This window comes from Carlito syrichta, unplaced genomic scaffold (assembly GCF_000164805.1).
Source record: "Carlito syrichta isolate Samal-C Ts95f unplaced genomic scaffold, Tarsius_syrichta-2.0.1 Scaffold311878, whole genome shotgun sequence".
NCBI lineage: Eukaryota > Metazoa > Chordata > Mammalia > Primates > Tarsiidae > Carlito > Carlito syrichta.
This window is the reverse complement of record NW_007255974.1, coordinates 315,799-337,767: the sequence shown is the minus strand read 5'-3', so window position 1 is coordinate 337,767 and position 21,969 is coordinate 315,799. Positions and strand designations below refer to the sequence as shown.

Below are 21,969 nucleotides of genomic sequence, written 5' to 3'. Positions count from 1 at the left end.
GCATTCCTATCTGGAAGCTCTAAGGGAGGGTCTGTTTCCAGGCTCACTTGGGATGCTGGTAGGGTTCATTCCTCGCAGTTATGGGACTGAAATCCATCTCTTACTGGGCCATACTCAGCAGCTAGAGGTCACTCACTTGCCTTGGCTTGTGGCACCTCCTCCATCTTCAAAGCCAGCAACATCATTACTTTCTGACCTCTTTTTGACCACAGACACAAACAGTTCTCTTCTCTGCTTTCAAGGACTCATGAGATTACACTAGGCCCACCCAGATAGTACAGGGCTATCTCCCCATATAAAGGATTATAATTTTAATCACATCAGCAAAATCCCTTTTACCATGTAAGGTAATAAATTCCCAGGTTCCCAGGATCAGGACATGGACATATTTGGGGACATTGTCCAGCCTAACATAAGTCCCACATTGGTAGCAGCTGTCTCCTGCTTCTCCTTGGTGACCCTGCTTGGCTGTCATGAGCATGGCTGCCCTGAAGTGTGCTGTCAGGGAAGATCATGAACTGCTATATTGTCAGTTTGCAACCAGAATAACCACTGCTGACCACAGTGACAGCTGGATCTGGCAGGATGCCTTCAGAATTGCTAGCACATTCACAACGCTGTGGCAGCAGGAAAAACACCTTTTCAGCAGCTCCAGCCTTACAGACAGCAAAAATCATTCCCAGTATGGTGCTTGCACCACTCTCAGACCCACCCAACTCTACCATCAACGTGTTGACCCTCTTCCATTCCACCACACTCAGCTGCTTGCACATCAGAGCAGACCCAGCAGTCCTACTGATGAGCTCAAAAGCCTTGGAGACACTTCTTCCCACAGCAAGTCTTGGTACCATCTCGAGCTCTAGGGTGTCACAGACACCAGCTGAGGCACCACCGGATACAGCTGTAAAGAGACCTTTCCCAGTGCAGGGCCCACCTCACTAGTTGAATCTCCTGGAAAGCCAAAGATCTCCCAACAAAGAGCTTGAGAATAGGGATAATGAATTTCTACTCATGTTTCTTGTCATTCAAAGAGACAGAGGGAAGGGTACTGCAGATGTCACCTGGGAGTGTCAGCCTCACAAGTCAAAGGCCTCTCCTCATTCCGCTGAGCCTTGACGTGCTCCACTGCTCTTCTGCTACATATTTTCTAAAGTTCCCTATGTAATCCTGACAGGCAACCAGATATAGAAACCACTGGTACAGATTTTAAAGAGAAGTAACTTTGTAGGCCATAAAATTTTTCAAACAAAATATACATTTTATTAGCCATGATATAAAGCATCTTCAAAGCTAAGTTACATTGCAATTATTATATGATACATCACCAATAAGTCAGTTTCAGAAAAAGACAAATTTCATAATTCAATTAATTAAGGAGACATGAAAAATAAGTAACGAAGGCCTTTTTTCCCTTCTGCCCTATTCCCTAAATTTATGTTTAAATCTGATATATATTTTATAACACTAAAGTTATGACTTTTTCTGAACAAGTGCTTTTTAAGATAATGATTATAAACACAACTAATTTGAGAAAACAGGAGGGATAGACATTTTCTCTGGTGGGCTTCTAGCTCATTACCTCCTTTGTCATTAAGATAAGGCTACAGAATGTGATGTTTGGTATAAACAGCAGATACAGTTTTAACATTTTTCATAATCTTGAGAAGTGTTTCAGTATTATACAATCAAAAATCTATTACAAATACACATATACACATCTTATAAAAATACATTTTAAAACAAAAATGGAAAAAATACTGCATCTTTATTCTTCTGAAGGTGCACTGGTATTATGAAGAGGCTTTGATTCCTGTATCTTTATCAGGATATTCTTCCACATCAGAGGAGAACATCAGCTCTGGAGGAGAAAATGAACAGATCATACTTAAAACAGTTTCCCAGTGCCTCCAAAACAGCTTCTTAGATTATTGGCATAATGTACAGTAAAGGAAAGCCCTCAAGTATAAGTTCTAAGAATTCTTGACAGTGAAATCTGATTTAAAAATAAGCTAATAGGCTGGGCACAGTGGCTTAAGCCTGTAATCCCAGCATTTCAGGAGGCTGCAGCGAGTGGATTGCCTGAGCCCACGGGTTCAAGACCAGCCTGGGCAACATGGTGAGACCTTGTCTCTACCAAAACAAAAAAAAACAAAATTAGCTGGGTGTGGTAGCGCACACCTTCAGTTCTGGCTACTTGGAAGGCTGAGGTGGAAGGATTAGAGCCCAGTAGGTTGACACTGGGGTGGCCATGAGCATGCCACTACACTCCAGCCTGGGTGACAGAGTGAGACTCCAACTCAAAAAAAAAAGGCTAGCTAATAACAAATGTACACGTTTTACATTTCAAAATGTTCCAGTTTTAAATTTATTATAAAACCCTTGAAAAATAAGACATATATTTAATGGAGACAACATAAGAAATCTTACCAGCAACTTTAAGTCACTTAGATAATCCAGGATCCTTAAGCAGTTAAAAAGTCTAAGCCTATAGTAATCAGATAATCTCAAATGTAGGGGACAGATATGGAGGCAGAACTTGTGGCTAACAACAGGTGTGTGCCAGGTTATTTAAAATGTATTATCCCTTTCAATCACAAAACAGTCCAAGCTAGGTATTATCATCCTCATCCTATGTCGACTTTTTAAACCCACATATATATTACTCACATGGCCCTGAAAGGACATATTTACCAGGTAACACACACTAGGCTTTGGACTGAACACTGCACAGCCCAGTGGGATGTAGCTTCACTCCCAACCACAGTGTAGCATGTTATCAGCTGACAGGTCTACATTTAAATTATTTCTTAATGTAGATACACAATTCATTAAAATACCAAGAAATAGAGAAAAAGAAAACCTTAAGAATCTAGCAAAGTAAATTTCTCTGATATAGGTATTATATAAAAAAATTATTTAAATAACCAAAAATTATACCAAGTGAAAGAGAAACAGTAAAATATATAAAGCCTAACAATATTTTTAAAAATACTTTAAATACATCAAAAGGTACTAAAGCTACAGGACATTCAGTGGAGCAACATGAAAATTAAGATGCAAAAAGGTACGTTCAGGAAGGAAAATATACAAGGAAATAATATTCTTTGTTGTGGCTTTAAAAATGGAAATTTTGGGAAGATTCTCCCAGTCTAAAATTGCTGAGATTTATAAGTTGTAATAAACTGATAAAAGGTAAAATGATAACCCAAGTCCAGAAACTATCCATAAAAGATGTTCAAGGGAGAACCTATGGAACACCTGCCAAGCGAATAACATTTACAAGACAAATGCCAAGGAGTTCCTCAAGCAGCACTAACAGTTAACACTTTTGCTGCTATGACTCTTTCCTCAGGTGTCCCACAAGGAGCTGAGGACTAAAGATCAGCGAATCTCACTGCACTGAACACGTTAAAGTTGAGAATACTAAATGCTGCATTAGACAATGAAGGGTTAAGGATCTGTGCCAAGCAGAGGAGGAGGTTAAGAATGACCCACTTGAGTGTGTGTCTGACACAGGCTACACAGATGAAACGTGACTTATTTCAAATTAAGAAACACTTTCATCCAAAGGAGACTGAGAAAAGCAAAGGGCAAAGATGTCCACTACACTGTGTGCAGGGTTCCAAGAGAAGAAATCCCTCCTCAGTACACATAGGGCCACAGAAGCCCCTCATCAGGGACTTCGGGCCCCTCCTGGGCATGCCTCCCTGCTGCTCTTGGCACCACTTTAACTTCACTCTGCTTGCATAATTTTAATTTAAACACGTCTGTGTTATTGGAACATTAGAAGCTAGGCACACTAAAAGAAAATTGACAAATTCATTATAGAAGATCTCAGGATATTCTTATACTATTTTTTATTTAATACCTTCACTAAGATCCATGCCTGGCCTATAAGACAAAAAAATCCAAGATAGTCCAACCAAAAGAGTCACCACCAGATTCACCACAATCCACGGATGGAGAGTCTGTTCCTCAACTCCTGCTGCCCTGGAGATGCAGAAACACTCATTAGAAATGTCTCCATTTGGGGTTCATATCTAAAAATATACCTATTTTACGAATTTTTAAAAAGCAGTCGTTCTAGATAAATCACAAGCATCAAAGAAAATGTAATTTCCCTATAAAATATATCATATGCATAATGGGAGCATTTAAACTCTGACCAGATCTGCTCTTTCCATTCATATAAATGGAAAGTCAGTGTCCCCAAGAACATTTTCTAAAAGTTTCCCTTCCAGTTTCCACGACAGCACTCATCAAGAAAGCATCTTTCCTTTCTCTCTTTACCCCATCATCCTGGCCACTCTCAACAAAGACTGCCCATCTGAGTCTTATGAACTGAAATCTCGCCCATCGTGCAGCTCCATGGCTGGCCGCTGATCTGTGGATGTTGGCTCTTCCTCTTCTGTTCTGTTGAGCACTGCTTGGTATTCTGAATCTGAGTTACCGACTCCCATCCCTGCTCTGGGGTATGAGACTCCCAGACAGGGAGTTATGGAGCACAGCTACTTCAGTTTGTCGTATGATGACTTTTTAAAAACTATCACTTGAAAATCTAAAACATATTTTTAAAAAGAAGACACTCGTCAAAAATGAAGGTGTATATGACAATAGTTATCCATTGACCAAAGGAAGAGGTATTTCTTGTCATAGGCTTGGCAACAAAAACAGGGCCTTCATTATCAGTTTTAGATGAAAACATGAAAAAGAGTGGAGGGATAAGAAAAACACCAATAATCCCGCTGTTGCTGTTATTACCATTAACAATTGCTAATGTCATTGTGATTCTTACCAGAGGCTACCATTAACAGAAGAAGGTGTGTAAAGGTGGATTCTGTCACTTGTCATTTGCTGACTCAGAGATAGTGTAAGAGCAGTAAAGTACACTGAGAAAAAGACAAATTAAATTACTAATAATTTTTAACAACTTGGTTTTTTTCTTTGAATTTATAGATTACTTTAAGGTAAAAAATAATCTGTATTTTGATGACATGAAAGAAACTCATTTGACCAACTTATATCATGTTTTGAGAACACAGGTGCAGAATGTTCTTTTTAGATGCTCACTACTTCATTACTAGAATTGTCAAGAACCTCGAAGATCTTTTAAAAAATTAAATGACCTACTCAAGGTCCTAAAACTAGTTTTATTAATATTCTCATAACTTAGAACAAAAATGTATTTGAAATTGTCAGAAAGACATAAAATAGTGTTACTAAAAGACCATACCAACTGAATCTGCTTAATGTCAAGTAGAGAATACAAAAGCTAAAAATGAAAGAATGCAGAGAAACAAATTTTTTTAAAGTTATTTAGATGAAGCTCTATTGAAAAAGAATTCTATCAAAATTATGCCTACCATGTTTTAATTACAAATTTACTAGGGTAAATTCTATAGTGATGTTTATAAGAAGCAATAATATAAAACTTTTTGAAAAATAAAATTATATTTTTCTGGTTCAAAATTATAGCATAACTCAAGTAGTACATAGTTATCAAATTAAACTAATTACTCACAGAAAGATGCTAAAGCTGTTGGATCCAGGGCAAAAAAATTTCGGATTGCTACTAAAGTTTTAGCAAAGTCAATCCTAGAAAATACAAAAGCTTCTGGTCACAGTGCAGTTGAACACCTCAAAAAACTTTATCTTCCTGACTATAGTTTTTCCCCACTCTGTTCTAATGCTACCACATACACTGTCTATTACAATGTAAAAAGCTACGGTTTTACTTAACACACACGAAAGAGTATCTTATTTACAAAGTCCACATAAAATATCTAACTAAAAGACTGTTCCTTTGGGGTTAAGACATCCTAAAGAAACAAATGAACTTCATCTGTAAAATTTCATTGGCTTCTACTTCTATTATCCATATCATGAGGATATAATTAGGCAAGGTTTTTTGTTTTTTTTAATGGGTTAAATTGTGATCTCAAAAAGATATACTGAACTCCTAAACCCTGGTACTTGTGAAGATATAATAAAGTTAAGATTAGGTCATTAGGATGAACCCTAATCCAATATGACTGGTGTCCTTATAAGAAGAGACATAGACATAGCGACACCCAGGTCAAGCACCAAGTGATGACAGAGGCACATATCAGAGTGATGCATCTACAAGCCAGGGAATGCCAGCACTGGAAGTTAGGGAGGGCCATGGATCAGACTCTCCCTCAGCACCTCCAAAAAGGACTCAAACCTTGAATACACCTTGGTTTCAGACTGCTGGCCTCTAGAACTGTGAGAGGATACAGTCTGTTGTTTTAAACCAGCCAGCATGTAGTACTTTGTTCCAGCAGTTTAGGAAACAAACACGATGGCCTGAGTCTCATCTGTGTTGGATTTAGATGATTTAGAAGATGACTATTTGGGAATTTTTGAGTTGATTATAGTTGGATGAAACTTTGGACTTATAAGTTGATGCCCATCCCCCCAAAGAAAGAACAGAAATAGACTGGCCTAAAAAATGTAATATCAAAATCATATAATTCTATTTGGAAACTGTCATAGTGACACATTTTCTCAACAATTCCTCCTGAAAAAAAGTTAGATCTGTAGTCATAACCATGTTACCTGTCAAAAGCTGAAACTGTACTTAGAGCCAGAAGCAAGTAGAGAAGACTCTGGAATGGATATGCTAGGGTCTTGTATTGTTGCAGAAGGTTTGAGAGGTTAGATAGCTGGTCTCCTGCTAGAACATATATTACAACAATATTCCACACAGCACAGCCAGCCAAGAATCCATGAGAAAAGAGACCAATCATCCTGAATGGAAAAGGGTTTCATTATTATACATGAATTACTAAAGTAAAAAGCTAAAATATTTTAAAAATCTCTTCACATATAAGAATAAAATTCAACATTTCATGAAAAGTAAAAATAAGCTTTTTCTTTTTACTTTCACTGATGGGTAGATTATTTAACTCCATGGAATGTTTTAAAAATATACCTACCCACCACTTTAAGTTGTCATTTTGTTAGCAGTATTGAACAGCCAGGACATTTTTTTTTTAATTACAGAACTCAGTTAACATTTGTTTAAGAAAAGTCCAACAAAAGCAGCCACCTGAAAGTCCGGTGCACTGAAAGTGCCACATCTCGGGTGGTCCAAGAAGGCTTCATGTCCATTGACATGTCTAGGTTTTCTGTGGTCTTTATCAACACTGAACGATCAGCAGCCTGGAATCGCCCTAAAAGCACATAACACAATTACTACCAACAAGCACAAGAAAACCCTGGCAGTCATTTTTATTATTCACATTCAAGAAGCCTCAGACTATGACTGAAATTTTACTGTTCTTCTGTCTAAAAATTCTCCTTGACTCAGTACCTATTTCAGAAGACCCTTTTATTTTGGTTACTTAAATATACTATTTTTTCATCTTTAGAAAAAATAAGCAATGTCATGCATTTTCTTTTCAACTCCAAATTAATGTTAAGTAACGATTTTAGAAATCAATTATACTATATAATGAAATAATGAACTTTCAACTCAGAATAAAATCTGGAATTCTTTAAACATGTCATAATTACAAAATTCTAATTTGAGAATACAGAAGTGCCTAAGTTTAAATGCATACACTATCAAGGAAAATCAGTATTTTGAAAACTACTTTAAATTTCTGAGGAAAAGATGCCAGAGTGTGTAGAACGGCTTTCTGTGATGGCAGAAAAGAAATGTGCTGTTTCATAAATTTCTCTTTAAAAGATTCCTATGAAAAGTACTATTTCAAATTAGCCGGGCGTGGTAGCGCGCGCCTGTAATTCTGGCTACTTGGAAAGCTGAGGAGGAAGGATCGCCGGAGCCCAGCAGGTTGAGGCTGCGGTGGTCGGGAGCGGCCACTGCACTCCAGTCTGGGCGACAGAGTGAGACTCCAACTCAAAAAAAAAAAAAAGAAAAGTACTATTTCAAATGTCAGCACTACAATATAGTGTGAACAGGACTTTATCCTTTTAGCTGTTGACCAGGAGACTTCTCATATATCCAGCAATCCACAAATGGACTTCAACAAGCAGGAAAGGCTCCATTTCAAATACCCTCACCAATCCCAGCTCTCAGGTGTTTTGGAGAATGAAAGTAGTGTGACAATTTTCCCTAAGAAAAGACAACTTCTTTGCAGACAACAGAACCACCGGTGTGTTTTATGGCCAGTTATTCTAGTAGGAAAGTCTGTGTTAAGAGAGGCAAGAATAAAAACGAAGACTGAGTGATACTGCTTGAAAGTAGATGGGGGTAAATTAAATGGCCACAAGATATGCAAGTAAAAGCACCTGATTAGAAGTCATGAGACACTGATTCAACTGCCAGTTCTACACTGACCGTGAGACACTGGATAGGCCAGTAAGCCTTTCTAGACCACAGATTTCTCATTGGTCAAGAACTCCAAGATCCCTTAGGTAGGACTTTGTGAAATCAGAGTTCCAAAACAATTTACACAAAATCTAAATGGTAAATTTTAGGGACTAACCTTTACGTTTCAGATGAGTTAATCTAGGCAGCATCTCTGTAGAACAGCAATGGGAGTACTATATGATCATGATCATGCTTTGGGTAGCTTTTTCTTAAACAGGTATCCCCCCCAAAATTCATATTTCTAAGCCCAAAGCCCCAGTGAGATGATATTTGGAGGTGGGGCCGTTGGGAGGTAATATGTTTAAACAAGGGCATAAGAGTGAGGCTCCCTTAATGAGATTAGTGTTCTTTTATGAAGAGAAAGAGACACCAGAGCTCTCCCTGCCACATGAGGACACAGTAAGCAGGAAGTCATTTGCAAGCCAGGAAGGGGCCCTCACCAAGAACCAGATCTGCTAGAATTTTGTCTTGGATTTCTCAACTTTAGGAACTAAGAAAAATAAATGTCAGTCTATGGTATTTTATTATAGCAGCCTTAGCTAAGATACATTGCAAACCCAGTCTTGTAACCAGTACATAAGACTATTCTTTAAAAGAATATACACCTAAAATGTTGTATTTCTTATTGAATATGTGGGACCATCAAGTATTTTCTCTCATTTATTTTTACTTGTAGAATTTATATTATTACCTGCCCTACCACCACAATCACTACCAATTGCAGAAGAACGGGTCAAGTACAAGTACAACAAACAGGGGAGAGGTGAGATTTTTTAAATTACCCATAATCCCATAACTCAGAAACAACCACCATTTAGTAATTTCCTATTTCCTTCCACTGCATTTTTCTGAGATCAAATTCTGCATGTATACATGTTTGTGCACACATATGTGCGAATTTTTCATTAGAATCTTTCCATAATGTGAAAAGTTCTCCCTAAACATTATGTTTAAAGGTGCAGAATATTTTATTATATAAGAAATACCACAACTTACGGAAATCATCACCTGCTTGTTTTACATTTAGGTTGTTCCCAGTTTTTCACACTAATTAGCTTATTTCCTTAATTCAGATTTCCAGAAGTATAATTACTAAGTTGAAGGATCTCCTTGTGCGATTTTTTAAAGAGTTCATGTCCCAAAACAAGGAACCTACTTACGGCTTTTCTCCACAAACACTTTGCCTACGGGCTGGCTGATGCCGGTCGGTGCGGTGAACACAGATGGCTGTTCTGGAGGACTTTGCTCATCAGTAATAACGTCTTCATCCTCTACCCCCAGCTCATTGGCATACTGGACTTCTACTGGCTGGGCTTTCCTGTAATTAGGAAATTATATTAAGGAAATGGAAAAGTATTGAATTTTTACAGACCCACATAAGGAACGACCCATGAATACAATGAAAAGAGCCCAGGACTTGGAGTCAAAATACTTGTTTTTACTCAAATAAACCTGTTATTAACTGTTATGTGCAGCAAGTCACCTCTATTTCTGTGGCCTCAGCTTTCTGTGGAAAACGAAGTAAATGAACTAAATCTATAAGGTCCTTTCCAAAAGTAAAATTTTGTGATTCCACATAGCTACTGAGCACTATTTGCAGGATCATTTTCAAACACAAACAATAGTGTTACAAAACTTCCAGTATATTTCTTTAAAGTATACTATTCATTTTGTCTTAATTTCCTATGCTAAAATACAGTTTTACTAATTGCTAAAATAATCATAATTTGAATTCTTTAAAGAATATAAATCATAATAAGAAAAAATAAATCACAATAGCCTATTTTATTATCTTTAATTTTTAATATCCTTATACCTTTTTTACTAGTTATATAAAATCTATTTGCGTTTCTCTTTTTCAGAGATGGCTTCTAAGTTTTTTTTTATTTAAGTACAATATTAATATTTGTATTTTTTCAATGGTCCACACTTTTTATATTTACCATTAGATTGGTTTAATGGATATTCTATAATATTAATCCTAGAGATATGCAGATACAAGTATTTAATTAGACTTCATGAGAAGCTACAGTTTGGAAGCTCCAAATAAAGCATGAGTGTAACCCTGGAGAATGTTTAGAAGCATAAAGAAGTTTTTACTTTGTCTTCCTTCGAGGTTTTTGAACAACTGCTTCCTCATCTGGCTCCGCATCAATCCCATTTTCATTTCGTAATAAAGATGAACTGGATGTTTTCTTTTGGGTGAAGGAAGTATCCAATTCTAAAAACAAAATAAATTTTCAGATGACTAAAACATAAAAAGAAAAGTAACATACAAGATTTTTATAAGATAGGAGAACTTGAAGAAATTTAATTGGGTAACATTTTTTTCACTATGTTACAAATCTGTAATTTTTAAAATGTTAAAAATGTTTTAAAATGTTTTAAAATGTTTTTATGTTGAACTCTTAACATAAAAACCAAAATTGCAATGCCAATAAATGTGGAAAAAAATTAAGTACTCCAACAACCACGGTGTCTTGAAGAGCCCCAAGATTACCTCCAGGTTCAGTGATTTTTTAGAGGGGATCCCAGGACCCTGAAATCATGACACTCAGAGTTATGGCTTACTACAGCAAATGGATACAAAGCAAAATCAGCAAAAAAGAAAGGCACATGGAGCCAAGTCCAGAGAAAACCAGGAACAAGCTGCTAAGAGTCCTCTATCAGTGGAGTCAAACAGGATGCGCTAATGTCTCTATCAACAAGTTGTGACAACAAATGTGACACATGCTCTACCGGGGGTTGACAGCCCCCAGTGTTTTTCACTGAGGGCTAGTCACATAAGCCTAGCACACACCAAAACTCCAGATTTCCCAGAAGGGAAGCAGATGTTCAGCAGAAATCAATTGTGTGCAAAATGCACAGTCACCTTATAATTTAGGGAAAGTTTTTTGTTGTTGTTTTTTTTTGTTTTTGTTTTTGGGTTGGAGTCTCACTCTGTTGCCCAGACTGGAGTGCAGTGGCCACTCCCAGCCACAGCAGCCTCGACCTGCTGGGCTCCGGCAATCCTTCCGCCTCAGCCTTCCAAGTAGCTGGAACTACAGGCACGCGCTACCACGCCCAGCTAATTTTTGATTTATTGTGGAGATGAGGTCTCGCCAAGTTGCCCAGGCAGGTCTCGAACCCGTGGGCTCAGGCAATCCACTCATCTCAGCCTCCCAAAGGCGTGGGATTACAGGCTGAGCCACCGAGCCCGGCTAGGCAGTTTTATGTCAGTGTGGGGAGCTGCTCCCCATCCAAGTTCCCCACTGCCAGATAAGGGCCAATCTTGCAAGCCAACCTTTCAAAGGACAGCAGCCCCAGGCCTCCTATATTCAGTCTTTTCTACATATAGGGTTTAAGCAAGCCACTGGATGCTGGGAGTTGCAATCACTAGTAAAAGTAAGGTAAAAGGGAACTGAAAACAGGAAAAACACCGGCTGGGAGCAAGGCCCCAGTAAAATGCGGCCATGATGAAGGCAAAGCCCCATGGTTCCTATTGACGGACCTTCCCTAACTTTGAAGGATTGCGTGCATAGGCTTGAGAATGTTCCCTCTTTAATTGAGATAACAGATGCACAAATGGATGATGGTATTTGACAGCAAAATTATACATAGGCATAATGGAGGTGAGATTGCAGCAAAAAGGTGCCACTTAGGGTGTGTAAGGATGTTTTTCAGTAACAGCAGGAGGCCGAGAAGAATGAGTGGGCCGCTTCCTCATAAACAACAGACCCCAGCTGAGAGCTGGTGGAAAACAACCGTTTGAGATAAAAAATAGGTTAAGATATTTTAGGATTAAATAAGTAGTTTAATGAAGATAGAATTTAGAATATTGATAGTAAGATAAGATAAACTAGTAAGATAAGAGATATATAATAGTATAAGTGATAGTTAAGAAAATATAGAGACATAAGGATAGAAATAAGATTAATAGAAATAAATATATAGTAGTAAGTAAGTTAAATAAGACTTAGGGTTAAGGTTTAGCTTTATAGGGTAAGGATATTATAGGCCTATAATAGTAAATAGTTATGAGAAAGTTAGGAAGAAAACCAGGACATTCATAAATGTTTGACTTAAGAAAAACACCATCTGTGGTTGAAATTGTTGTAGTTCAACCTTATTGTGAGTGCAAAAAGGATGTACATGGGCATTTGGTTAGCAACATAAGATACATTTGTGGGTACAGGGCTGAGTGGAAAACCTATATAAGCTTGTGAAAAATAAATAAAAGTTGGCAGAGTCTTGAGCTCTACCCAGGAAGAGGATTCCTGTCGTTTTCGTCTTTTCTTTTTTGCCGCTTCCTGATTCTCCCGTCTCAAGCCCTGACTCTCCTGGAGCTGGACTCCAGCAAATGGAACCTTCTAACCCTGCAATTACTGACTCTCTGGAATGCCCTCAAGACCTAGAATTCTGTTTTAATAAAATACTTACAGCCTGGACAGGAAATACAATACAAGCAGTAGAGCCCACCATGGTCACCTTGCACAAAGTAAATCTCAAACAAGACTTTTAAATCCAGAAATTCAGACAGCTGAAACTGCAAGGCTCGGTGGGTTCACGAATGGCAATGAAAGGTACCTTTTGGTTCAAGTCTTAGTTGGGTACTAAATTTTCTAAAAGAAAGTAAAGTTATTTCTGTAAAGACATTTTTCACAAATTATAAAACTAGGTATTGGTATCCATCTTAATTTTTAAATTTGCACTCTAACTAAATTACCTAAAGGGTAATTTTAATTAAACGCCATGTAGTACCATGAATGAAATAAATGGTAGAGCAAGCAAAGCCGTTCTGAGCTGCATTTCTGTCTCTTGTTCCTTCTTCTGCCTGATCCTTCTCCTTGTAGATACTCATTGGTCACAGACACTGTGATATCCCACCTCAACTTGCCTCCCAAAACTGGATTCCATTCTCCTAACTTTTCTAGTTCCTATCCTTCTAGTCCTATTATCCTTCCATCCAATCAGGACCTGCTGTTTTCCAGAGGACATGTAATTAGTCAGAAAAATCAATTTGTAATACATTATTCACATTGGCTAATGTAAATAGAAGAGCACTAATCCAAATTTGCTCTTCCCTGGGATTTTACTCTCTCAAAATTCTTTGTCTTTTTTCTGATTATTATGAAAGTCATACATGTTTAATATAAAAAAATTAGTAAAATATAAATGAAAGAAGAAAATAAAAATCACCCTTCCTCCTTCAAAAAACCCTACCACAGTTCAATTACATCATTCCATTCTTTTGATTATATGTATGTATGTATAGACTTATGTTCTGGGTTGAATTGTGCTCCAAAAATTACAAAAGGTATGCTCAAGTTCTAACCCCCAGTGCTGTGAATGTGATGTTATCTAGAGATAGCGTTATTGGCCAGGCGCAGTGGCTCGCTCAGGCTGTAATCCCAGTACTTCAGGAGGCCGAGGCAAGAGGATTGCCTGAGCCCACGAGCTCGAAACCAGCCGAGGCAACTTGGCAAGACCTCATCTCTACAATAAATTAAAAAATAAGCCAGGAGTGGTGGCACATGCCTGTAGTTCCAGCTACTTGGAAGGCTGAGGCAGAAGGATCACCTGAGCCCAGCAGGTCGAGGCTGTGGTGGCCATGAGCATGCCATTGCACTCTATCTAGCCTGGGTGTGAGACTCCAATGCAAAAAAAAAGAAAGAAAAGAAATAGTATCATTGCAGGTGTAATCAAATTAAGATGAGGTCACACTGGATTGGAATGGGCCCTAAATCAAATGACTGATATCCTTAAAAGAAGAGGGAAATTTGGACACAGGGAAAAATGTGAAGATGGAGGTAGAGATTGGCGTTATATTGCCACAAGCCAAAGAACGTCGAGGACTGCCAACAACCACAAGAAGCAAGAAGAGGCAAGGAGGGATTCTTTGCTGGAGACTTTGGAGGGAGCATGGCCCTGCAGACACCTGGATTTTGGACTCCTATCCTCCAAAACTATGAAAAAATACATTTCTATTGTTTTAAGTCATCCAGTTTGTGGTAATTTATTATGGCAGTCCTAGGAAATTAACACAGTATATTTTACAAAAATACTATTTTATAAGCTTTGGTTTTGAATAACAGTATGTTATTGATGGTTTTCCATGTTACTGCTTCACTTTAACAATCCTTTTCATGGGTACTTGGTTTCCATTGATGAATAAAATATGATTTATTTAGCTAGTATCATGCTGTGACATATTTGGGTTAGTACTAATTTCTACCCTTATAAATAATGTTGCAATTAACATTCTTTAATTATTGCAGCCACTTATGTCACTTCTATTCCTAGAAGTCTAGACAAACTGTATCTATTTCTGCTCCTAAGAGCAGTGTATGTGAGCACTCATTTCCTATCAACACTAGATTGATTCTACAATTTGAAAACAGCATTGCCAATTTGATAAAAAAAAAAAAAACTGGCATAGTATTTTGTTTACCTAGTGAACAGTGCCTAAGACATAGATAAGCTTAACAAATGTTGGCTGCTGTTTAATTATATTATTGTTAATATACAATCTATCCTTTCCCCAGTAATCTGAAATGTTCATTTCATCATTTACTAAATTTTTATATGCACTGAGATCTGAACTTTCTGCTTCAGTCTTAAATTTGTACCCCTCCTCTCATAATCTATATGCATATGAACAAAAGAGATCCCTAAAGTACTCTTAACTGAAGCCATTAGAGTTATTCTAGTGGTGAACGCTTTCTACTACCTGTGAGATATGGCTGTGGAAGAATGAGAGCAGAGAGGTTTTCATTACATAGCCAAAATCACATCTGCCATAGCACGTACCAAGAGGGAGCCTTGTCTTCTTCTGTCTCCTTTGAACGGGAGCCTCTGGATGCTCTTGGAGTTCTTTAATTGGTGCCTCACTGCTCTCAGATGGCCTACGAGCAGCAGTCTGAGCAAGGCCTTCCAAAGAAGCTATAGAAAAACAGAGCAGAAAAAAAAAGGAATGTATTAAAATTCAGTTAAAAGATTTCATGAAGGAAGAAGCTGAAATGAATGACCAAGTGAAGAGATTTATAAATTACCTGTTAACTCCAATTATCCACGATGACCTTATCATCTGTTTACTTATTAAAGGACAATACCATATAGAAACTGATAAAATTCTTGAGAATATTTTATCCTTGACTCGAGCAGAGATCACCGAATTTTAAAAAGATGAGAAAAGGTAACTAGAATGTTTCCTGTATAATAACTCCTTCTTTTTCAGAAGTAATTGTGCCCCAAATTTTGATTTCCTCCCTCCTCGCCTGTAACTTTGGGCTTTCAATTGAGAAAAGAAAGGTTGGAGAAGAAAAAAAGAAGGGGGGAGCTAGAAAGAACAGCAAACAACAGAGAGAAGGCAAAATTGCTTCAAAACATTTCGAACTTAAAAAAGGGAGAAAACATAGTAACATCTGACACCATAGACAATTCTCTTATTTGTCTCCTGCCTCAAAAATTTTTATCAGCCTTTATGTAACATAATCCTTCACTAATAAATTAACAAATGATAAAGTCATCATGGATAACTGAAATTAATAGGTAATTTATAAATCACTTCATTTGGTCATTTATTTCAACTTCTTACTTCACAAAACCTTCCAAGTGAATTATAATGTGTTTTGACAGATTTGAATTTTACTTGACTGCATTCTCTTGCCTGTCTTCTTCACAAAATAAGATGTAGAAATGTATTAATTAACAAATGAAAAATTGTTCAATCTCACTAGTATTTTAAAAAATGCAAACAAACATAAGCTACTTTTTGCCCACTAACTAAACAAAAAAAATTTAAATAATTGATAGAGACTATGATACTCTCAAACTCTACTGGTGGTGAGAAATGATTAAAGCTTCCTTGAGCCGGGCTTGGTGGCTTAGCCTGTAATCCCAGCACTTTGGGAGTCTGAGGCAAGTGGATTGCCTGAGTCCGTGGGTTTGAGACCAGCCCAGGCAACTTGGTGAGACCTTATCTCTACAATAAATCAAAAATAAGTCAGGTGTGGTAGCACGCTCCTGTAGTTCCGTCTACTTGGAAGGCTGAGGCAGAAGGACCACCGGAGCCCAGCAGGTCGATGCTAAGATGGCCATGAGTGTGCTATTCACTATAGCCTGGGTGACAGAGTAAAACTCCAACTCAAAAAATAAAATAAAAATAAAGCTTCCTTGAAAGCAATTTAAAAGAATCTACCATATCAACGATGCACATGTCCTTTACCTGGCAGTTCCACTGCTAGCAATATAGCCTACAGAAACACTCTTTTCCCCCACTGCCCAACATTTTATGTAGAAGAGCTATAGCTGACACCATAGACAATTAGTTGGAATGAAAAGTTTGAAATACTCTAAATGAACAACAGACCTGTGATTATGGTCCATTCTCATCACATAATACTATAAAGTCATTGTTTAAGAACACATAAAACTCTATGTATTAAGGAACAAGCCAGTATACAGAATATGACTCCTTTCAAGGAAAAATAAAACAAAACAAAAAACCCCCAGCATCAACCACAGAAAACTTTTAGGATTGTGAGAGGTCATTAAGCAAAGAGTGAAGTTAAAGGATGAGTTAAAGTTACTTTTAGGTTTCAAGTCTGAGTGCTGGGAAAATGGTGGGTTCCATTAACAGAAAATCATGAGAAATAAAAATTGCTTTATTCTTAAAAGTGATGATGATCCTGAGTTTGAGTTAGTGACGCAATACCCAGGATTACTAGCAGATAAGTAGAATAAAAGGGAGTACTGTTTATTATTGGGGTTTCACTACTTAAAACAATGAGGCCATGCCTTCAGACTCATGCTCTACTGTTGAAGAGATCTTTTGACTGAAATGGGAGATTTAAGGACTTGGTGTGTCTAAATCCAGTACCTTGTTCATGGATCTGGAACCAACCATGCCTTAAAACAATTTATGTTGTCTATGGATAAAAGACTTCAGAGAGTCCAAGAATACTACAGAAGTGAGAGCTTAGGTGGCACAACCTTTATTCCATGGATGCTTCTAGATACTCCTCAGGCTGCCCACTTCCCTGACCCTCATTACCACCAGAAATCCCACCATTTCACGCTGGCCTTAAGTCTATCCTCAAAGAAGTGGTGATTTGGGGCTGCCAGGGCCTTGCCTTTCCCTGACCTGTGACATTTACCATGCCTGACGTTCTGGGAAAACTTGTGATCCCATACAACAAAGAATAACACCTTACCTGGCGGGTTTTTTGTTCTGGGTTTCTTTTTCTTAGGACGACTAAGTGGAATATCATCTATAAAGTAGAAAAAGCATCAACAGAAAAGGCTGCTTAAAATTTCATGCAGAGAATAGTCAGAAGAGAACTTTTAGTAGAGAAGAATTTTCTCTCTCTTCCCTGGGTCCAATTAACTTCTACACATTGAGGGAAGAAGGCAAGAAATTGACACAGTCAAAATGAGCCCCTGGTGTGATCCCAGTAGCACTGCTGGTCAGTAATATTAGAAATTGACACAGGAAGTAGGCTCAACAAATACTCATCTGATCCCTATATCTCCCAGCTTCCTTGGTGTGGTCCATGACCAGTTCTGGCCAACAGGCTGTCAGCAGAAGTGGACTTCGTCATTTGGGGGCCAAAATGTTGAAAGGTCAGTGAGCAACCCTCTAGCTTTCTCTTCCCTTACTGTGGCAACTGAGGAAGCCTCATGTCAACATGGTGGAAATGCCTGATAGAAGCAGCCCGCACTGCTGTATCATTTGTGAAGAGGTGGCGAAAGGCAACTATCTTCTACTGTTGCCACAGTGGACTTTACGTTAATTAGAAATAACCCTGTGTAATGTCAAGTCCACTGGGATTTAGGGGTTGTCAGTATAGCACAACCTTGCCTATCTGAGTGCAAAGACCATGAAAGGCACAATCCCCATTGCAGAACTATAAACTAACCAAAAGTTGTGTCCTGGATGACTCCATTCAAGGATGAAGTGCTTGCACAGTGATAAGGTCACCTAATGCTATATACCAATCCTAATTTTTAAAATGGCCGTCATGGGAGAGGACAAAAAGACACTGTAGAATTATAAATTATACCACTCAGATTCAATTTTTAGAGAAACAAACTAAGGAATCAAACTAATTTTTGAACACCAAATACTCTATTTAGGAAATTTTACATTAACAGTAACTCACCTTGAGTAGCACTTCGCATAGCACGAACAGAATTTAACCAGCAGGACAAAGACAAAAAAAGAATTAGAAATCTATTATACTGTCAGACTGAAAACTGACTTAAATCATTACAAATTTAAAATAAAATTAGCTTTTATACATCAGCTAGTTTACAAACTAGATTATTGCTTACAGGAAATAAGCTGTTTGATAATACTCCTAATAATAGAACGCCAGTATTTTCCAAAGCTACATATACATATTCCTTGTCTATTAATAAAGTAGATTAAGCAGATTAAGAATTCCAATTTGTCACTGATTAAAATCAGCTTAAACTATGAGGAAACTACTCTAGCAGACAAAAGAAGATCCGAATTCTGATAAACAAGACACTAAAACATTCAGAATAAAAATCCATTACTCTACTGTGTTGACATTCAGGATTTTAAATAGAGCATTTAATTATAACAGTTATCCTTATGATTCAAGGATTTTATCTTTCAAATTTTAGGAAACCATTTACTAAAATTTAGTGCAAGCTTTTTTCTGGATCATTTTAACCTTGCAATGGCGGTAGTCAACTTTTCCATTGTCTTCATTTTATATTTTTAAAGCTCAATAATGAAATACTGTCAATTATTTTTACCTCGGCACAGGTGGAAGGGCTCGTGGAGGATGCTGTGAGGGAGAGAAGAAAATTGTAAGCATTTTACTTATCTCAAATACTATAAAGGTATTCTTTAAAAAGTCTGTTGTTCAGACATGACAGAAAAGTACAATGGACCAGATTAGGATCTTCAAATCTTGTAATAACCGTGTTCATCAGTGAAACTTGGGAGGTACTGATAAGAAACAGGTGGGCAATTTTACGTTTGTTCTACCATTTCTAAATTTAATTTAAAAGTCCTTCCTAGGTTCCTTTCTATCTATAGGCCAGGCCTGTTCTAAGCATTAGGGATTCACCAAAAAACAAAATAGAGAGGTCCCTGCTTTCATGGATCTTACATTATGGTGGTTAAGTATTAGAAGACGATATTTTTAAAAATGATAATGTATGCAATATGTAATATGCATTATATGTAAGGTAATACATATTATATACAAAATATATATGATAATGCATGAGGGAGAATGAAGACTGCTACTTTAGTTAGGGAAAGTTCCTCAGAGATATTTGAGCTGAGACCTGAATGAGAAAGGAGCCTACATTTCAGTCAATGGGAAGTAAATGCAAAGGTCTTTATGGGAGATGGGGCTTAGAACGTTCCAGGTAAAAGAATGAAAGCAAGGCTACAGCACAGACACCAAGGAGAGACAGACAGGAGCCAGATTAATTAGTGTCTTGCAGACCAAAAGAAGGAATCTGAATTGTTTTAATTCAGTAGGAAGTCAACGGAGGTTTTAAGCCACATCATAACATATCTTTTTAAAAAGAACACTTGAACACAGCGTGAAGAATGGATTTTAGGACAGGAAGAATGGAGGGGGGGTAATTTACAAGCTCCTTTACATTAATAAGAAAACTGTAGTTCAGAGAGCATTACAGTTAAGAAGCATTCTGAAATCTTTCCATATAAAATACTAGCAGGAATGCCTAGAAGTCAATTTAACGTTCCAAGTATCTAATGCTGCTTGCATATGACACTGATTCAAAAGGGTTAAGTTTAGACACTTTTGTCATCTGTCCCATTTAGCAATCCATCCGTTCGAAGAGTAGACTGATACAACGCTACAAGATTAGAACAGGACAGGCTGCCGTGATACCATCCAGTAGTCAAGATAACAGCTGGACAAGAAAGACAGCCCCACCAGAGCGCTGTGGCACTACGATGCCGCGAAGCGAGCGGTCTATCCCAGGACCCGCTCACAGAACTCCTCGTTTCAAAAGTCCCGCAAAAATGACGTTTCGCCCATCCAGACGCACAATCGCTAAGCCCCTCAAAAGTAGGCCAGCTCAGCTGAAGACAAAACCCCTAACAACCAAAAGGAACTAAGGTTCGCTTACCGCCTGCTTCTTCCCCATCCCGCCTGGGTCCCCGGCCGCCGCCCCCTGGCGCTAGGCACCCTGCCCCGCCCCCCGGCCCGCCCGGCCGCGCGCAGGCGCAATTCATTGCCCAGCGGCAGCGCCCGGCCGGCCGCGCACAAGCGGAATACGTCATCTGGCTGCACCACCTGGGACCGCGCGCAGGCGCAATGCCTGGCGGGTCTTCGTGCTGCGCCCCCCCGGCCGCGCCCCACCCGCAGGCCCCGGGGGAAGTGAGTGGGGCGAGGGGCGCGCGGTGACCTGGTCTGACGTCTTCTGAGTGGCCCTGCGGGAAAGTGGGCCTTGAAGTTGGGAATTCCGGGCCCAGGAGCAGCGATCACGGGCGTGGGGCTGCAATCACGGTTCCCCATGGTTCCTGAGTGGCTGCGGTGATTTGTAGGAGGGAAGGACCCTTGAGAGTCCCCCGGGGCAACGACGATCTCCCTTCTGGGGGACTTGAGCCCGCTTCTCCGGGGAGTCTGAGGGGAGGCCCACCAGGCAGCGCCGGCACCCGGCCCAGGGCCGCCGGGCAGTGAGGCGTCGCCATGGCAATGCGGGCCCCGGTCCCGGAACCCTCACGCCTGGATCCTCTCCCACTCCGGGAGATCGGGTCCCGGCCCCGCCCGGGTCCCAGTCCGACCCCGTGAACGCCCAACGGGCGATGCGCGCACCTACGCACAGGGCGCTCCCGCGGGGGTCCCCAGCTCGTCAGCGTCGGCCCCGCCCTCAGGGAGCTGCTGCTCTGGGGTCCCCCCGCCTCTCGTGGCCTACGCGCCCCGCCGCTCACCGGGTGGCCCACCTCCAGCCCGGGCCCCGGCTCGGCCCTCATTGCGCTCTCCCCGCGGGACTCCCTCGGCGCAACCGCCCGCGGCCCGCGGCCTGCGGCCCGCGCCCAGCTCCCCGCGGCGCCGCGGTCTCCCGGGGCTGCAGGAGGCGGGGGCTGCGTGGCTGCCGGGGAGGCCGCCCCCTCCCACTCCGGGCCGGGGCCCGCCCGCCTCTGCCCCGCCAGGCCCGGGTTAGGGACGAGCGCGTTCGCTCCCCGGCCCGGCGGCTCCCGCGGGGACTCGGGAATGTGCAGTGGTGTGCAGTGGTCACCTTCTCTATTGCTTACCCTCCGTCCCACAACGAGGTAAATCAAGGTTGGGGAAATTTTCTTTCTCGGAGAACCACAACATGAAATCAAACCCGAGCTCACAGAAATAGTATTTTTAAATGACTTTTTAAAAAAAATTAGCTGGGCGTGGCGGCGTGCGCCTGTAGTCCCAAATACTCCGGGGCTGAGGAAGGAGGGTCGCTTGAGCCCAAAAAGTCGAGGCTGCGGTGAACGGTGGTCGTGACACTCCAGCCTGGGCGACAGAGTGAGACCCTGACTCAAAATAAAGTCATTTTCATTGTTTTGTTTGTTTTAAGACATAACTTTTTGACTTCAAGTAAAAAACTATTTTACTTGAATAGTACTTTGATAT

General features: G+C 39.7%; 1 protein-coding gene across 3 annotated transcripts; it reads right to left on the bottom strand.

Moving 5' to 3' along the window:
- Nucleotides 1-1,237: 1,237 nt before the first annotated feature.
- Nucleotides 1,238-21,349, bottom strand: TMEM237 (transmembrane protein 237). 3 transcript variants are annotated; one of them, XM_008069245.1, is made up of 13 exons: nucleotides 21,291-21,349; nucleotides 19,127-19,158; nucleotides 18,502-18,512; nucleotides 17,554-17,610; nucleotides 15,149-15,280; nucleotides 10,460-10,580; nucleotides 9,520-9,677; nucleotides 7,073-7,196; nucleotides 6,580-6,771; nucleotides 5,522-5,595; nucleotides 4,796-4,889; nucleotides 3,869-3,990; nucleotides 1,238-1,858 (listed from the first exon to the last, which is right to left on the bottom strand). In XM_008069245.1, exons 1-13 carry the CDS (start codon nucleotides 21,330-21,332, stop codon nucleotides 1,791-1,793), a joined length of 1,227 nt encoding a protein of 408 aa, XP_008067436.1. In that variant the 5' UTR covers nucleotides 21,333-21,349; the 3' UTR covers nucleotides 1,238-1,790. The 3 variants fall into 3 exon arrangements, 2 of the variants coding, with proteins under 2 accessions (XP_008067436.1, XP_008067437.1); XR_505069.1 differs by lacking the exon at nucleotides 4,796-4,889; XM_008069246.1 differs by lacking the exons at nucleotides 4,796-4,889; nucleotides 5,522-5,595.
- Between the last annotated feature and the right edge of the window lie 620 nt (nucleotides 21,350-21,969).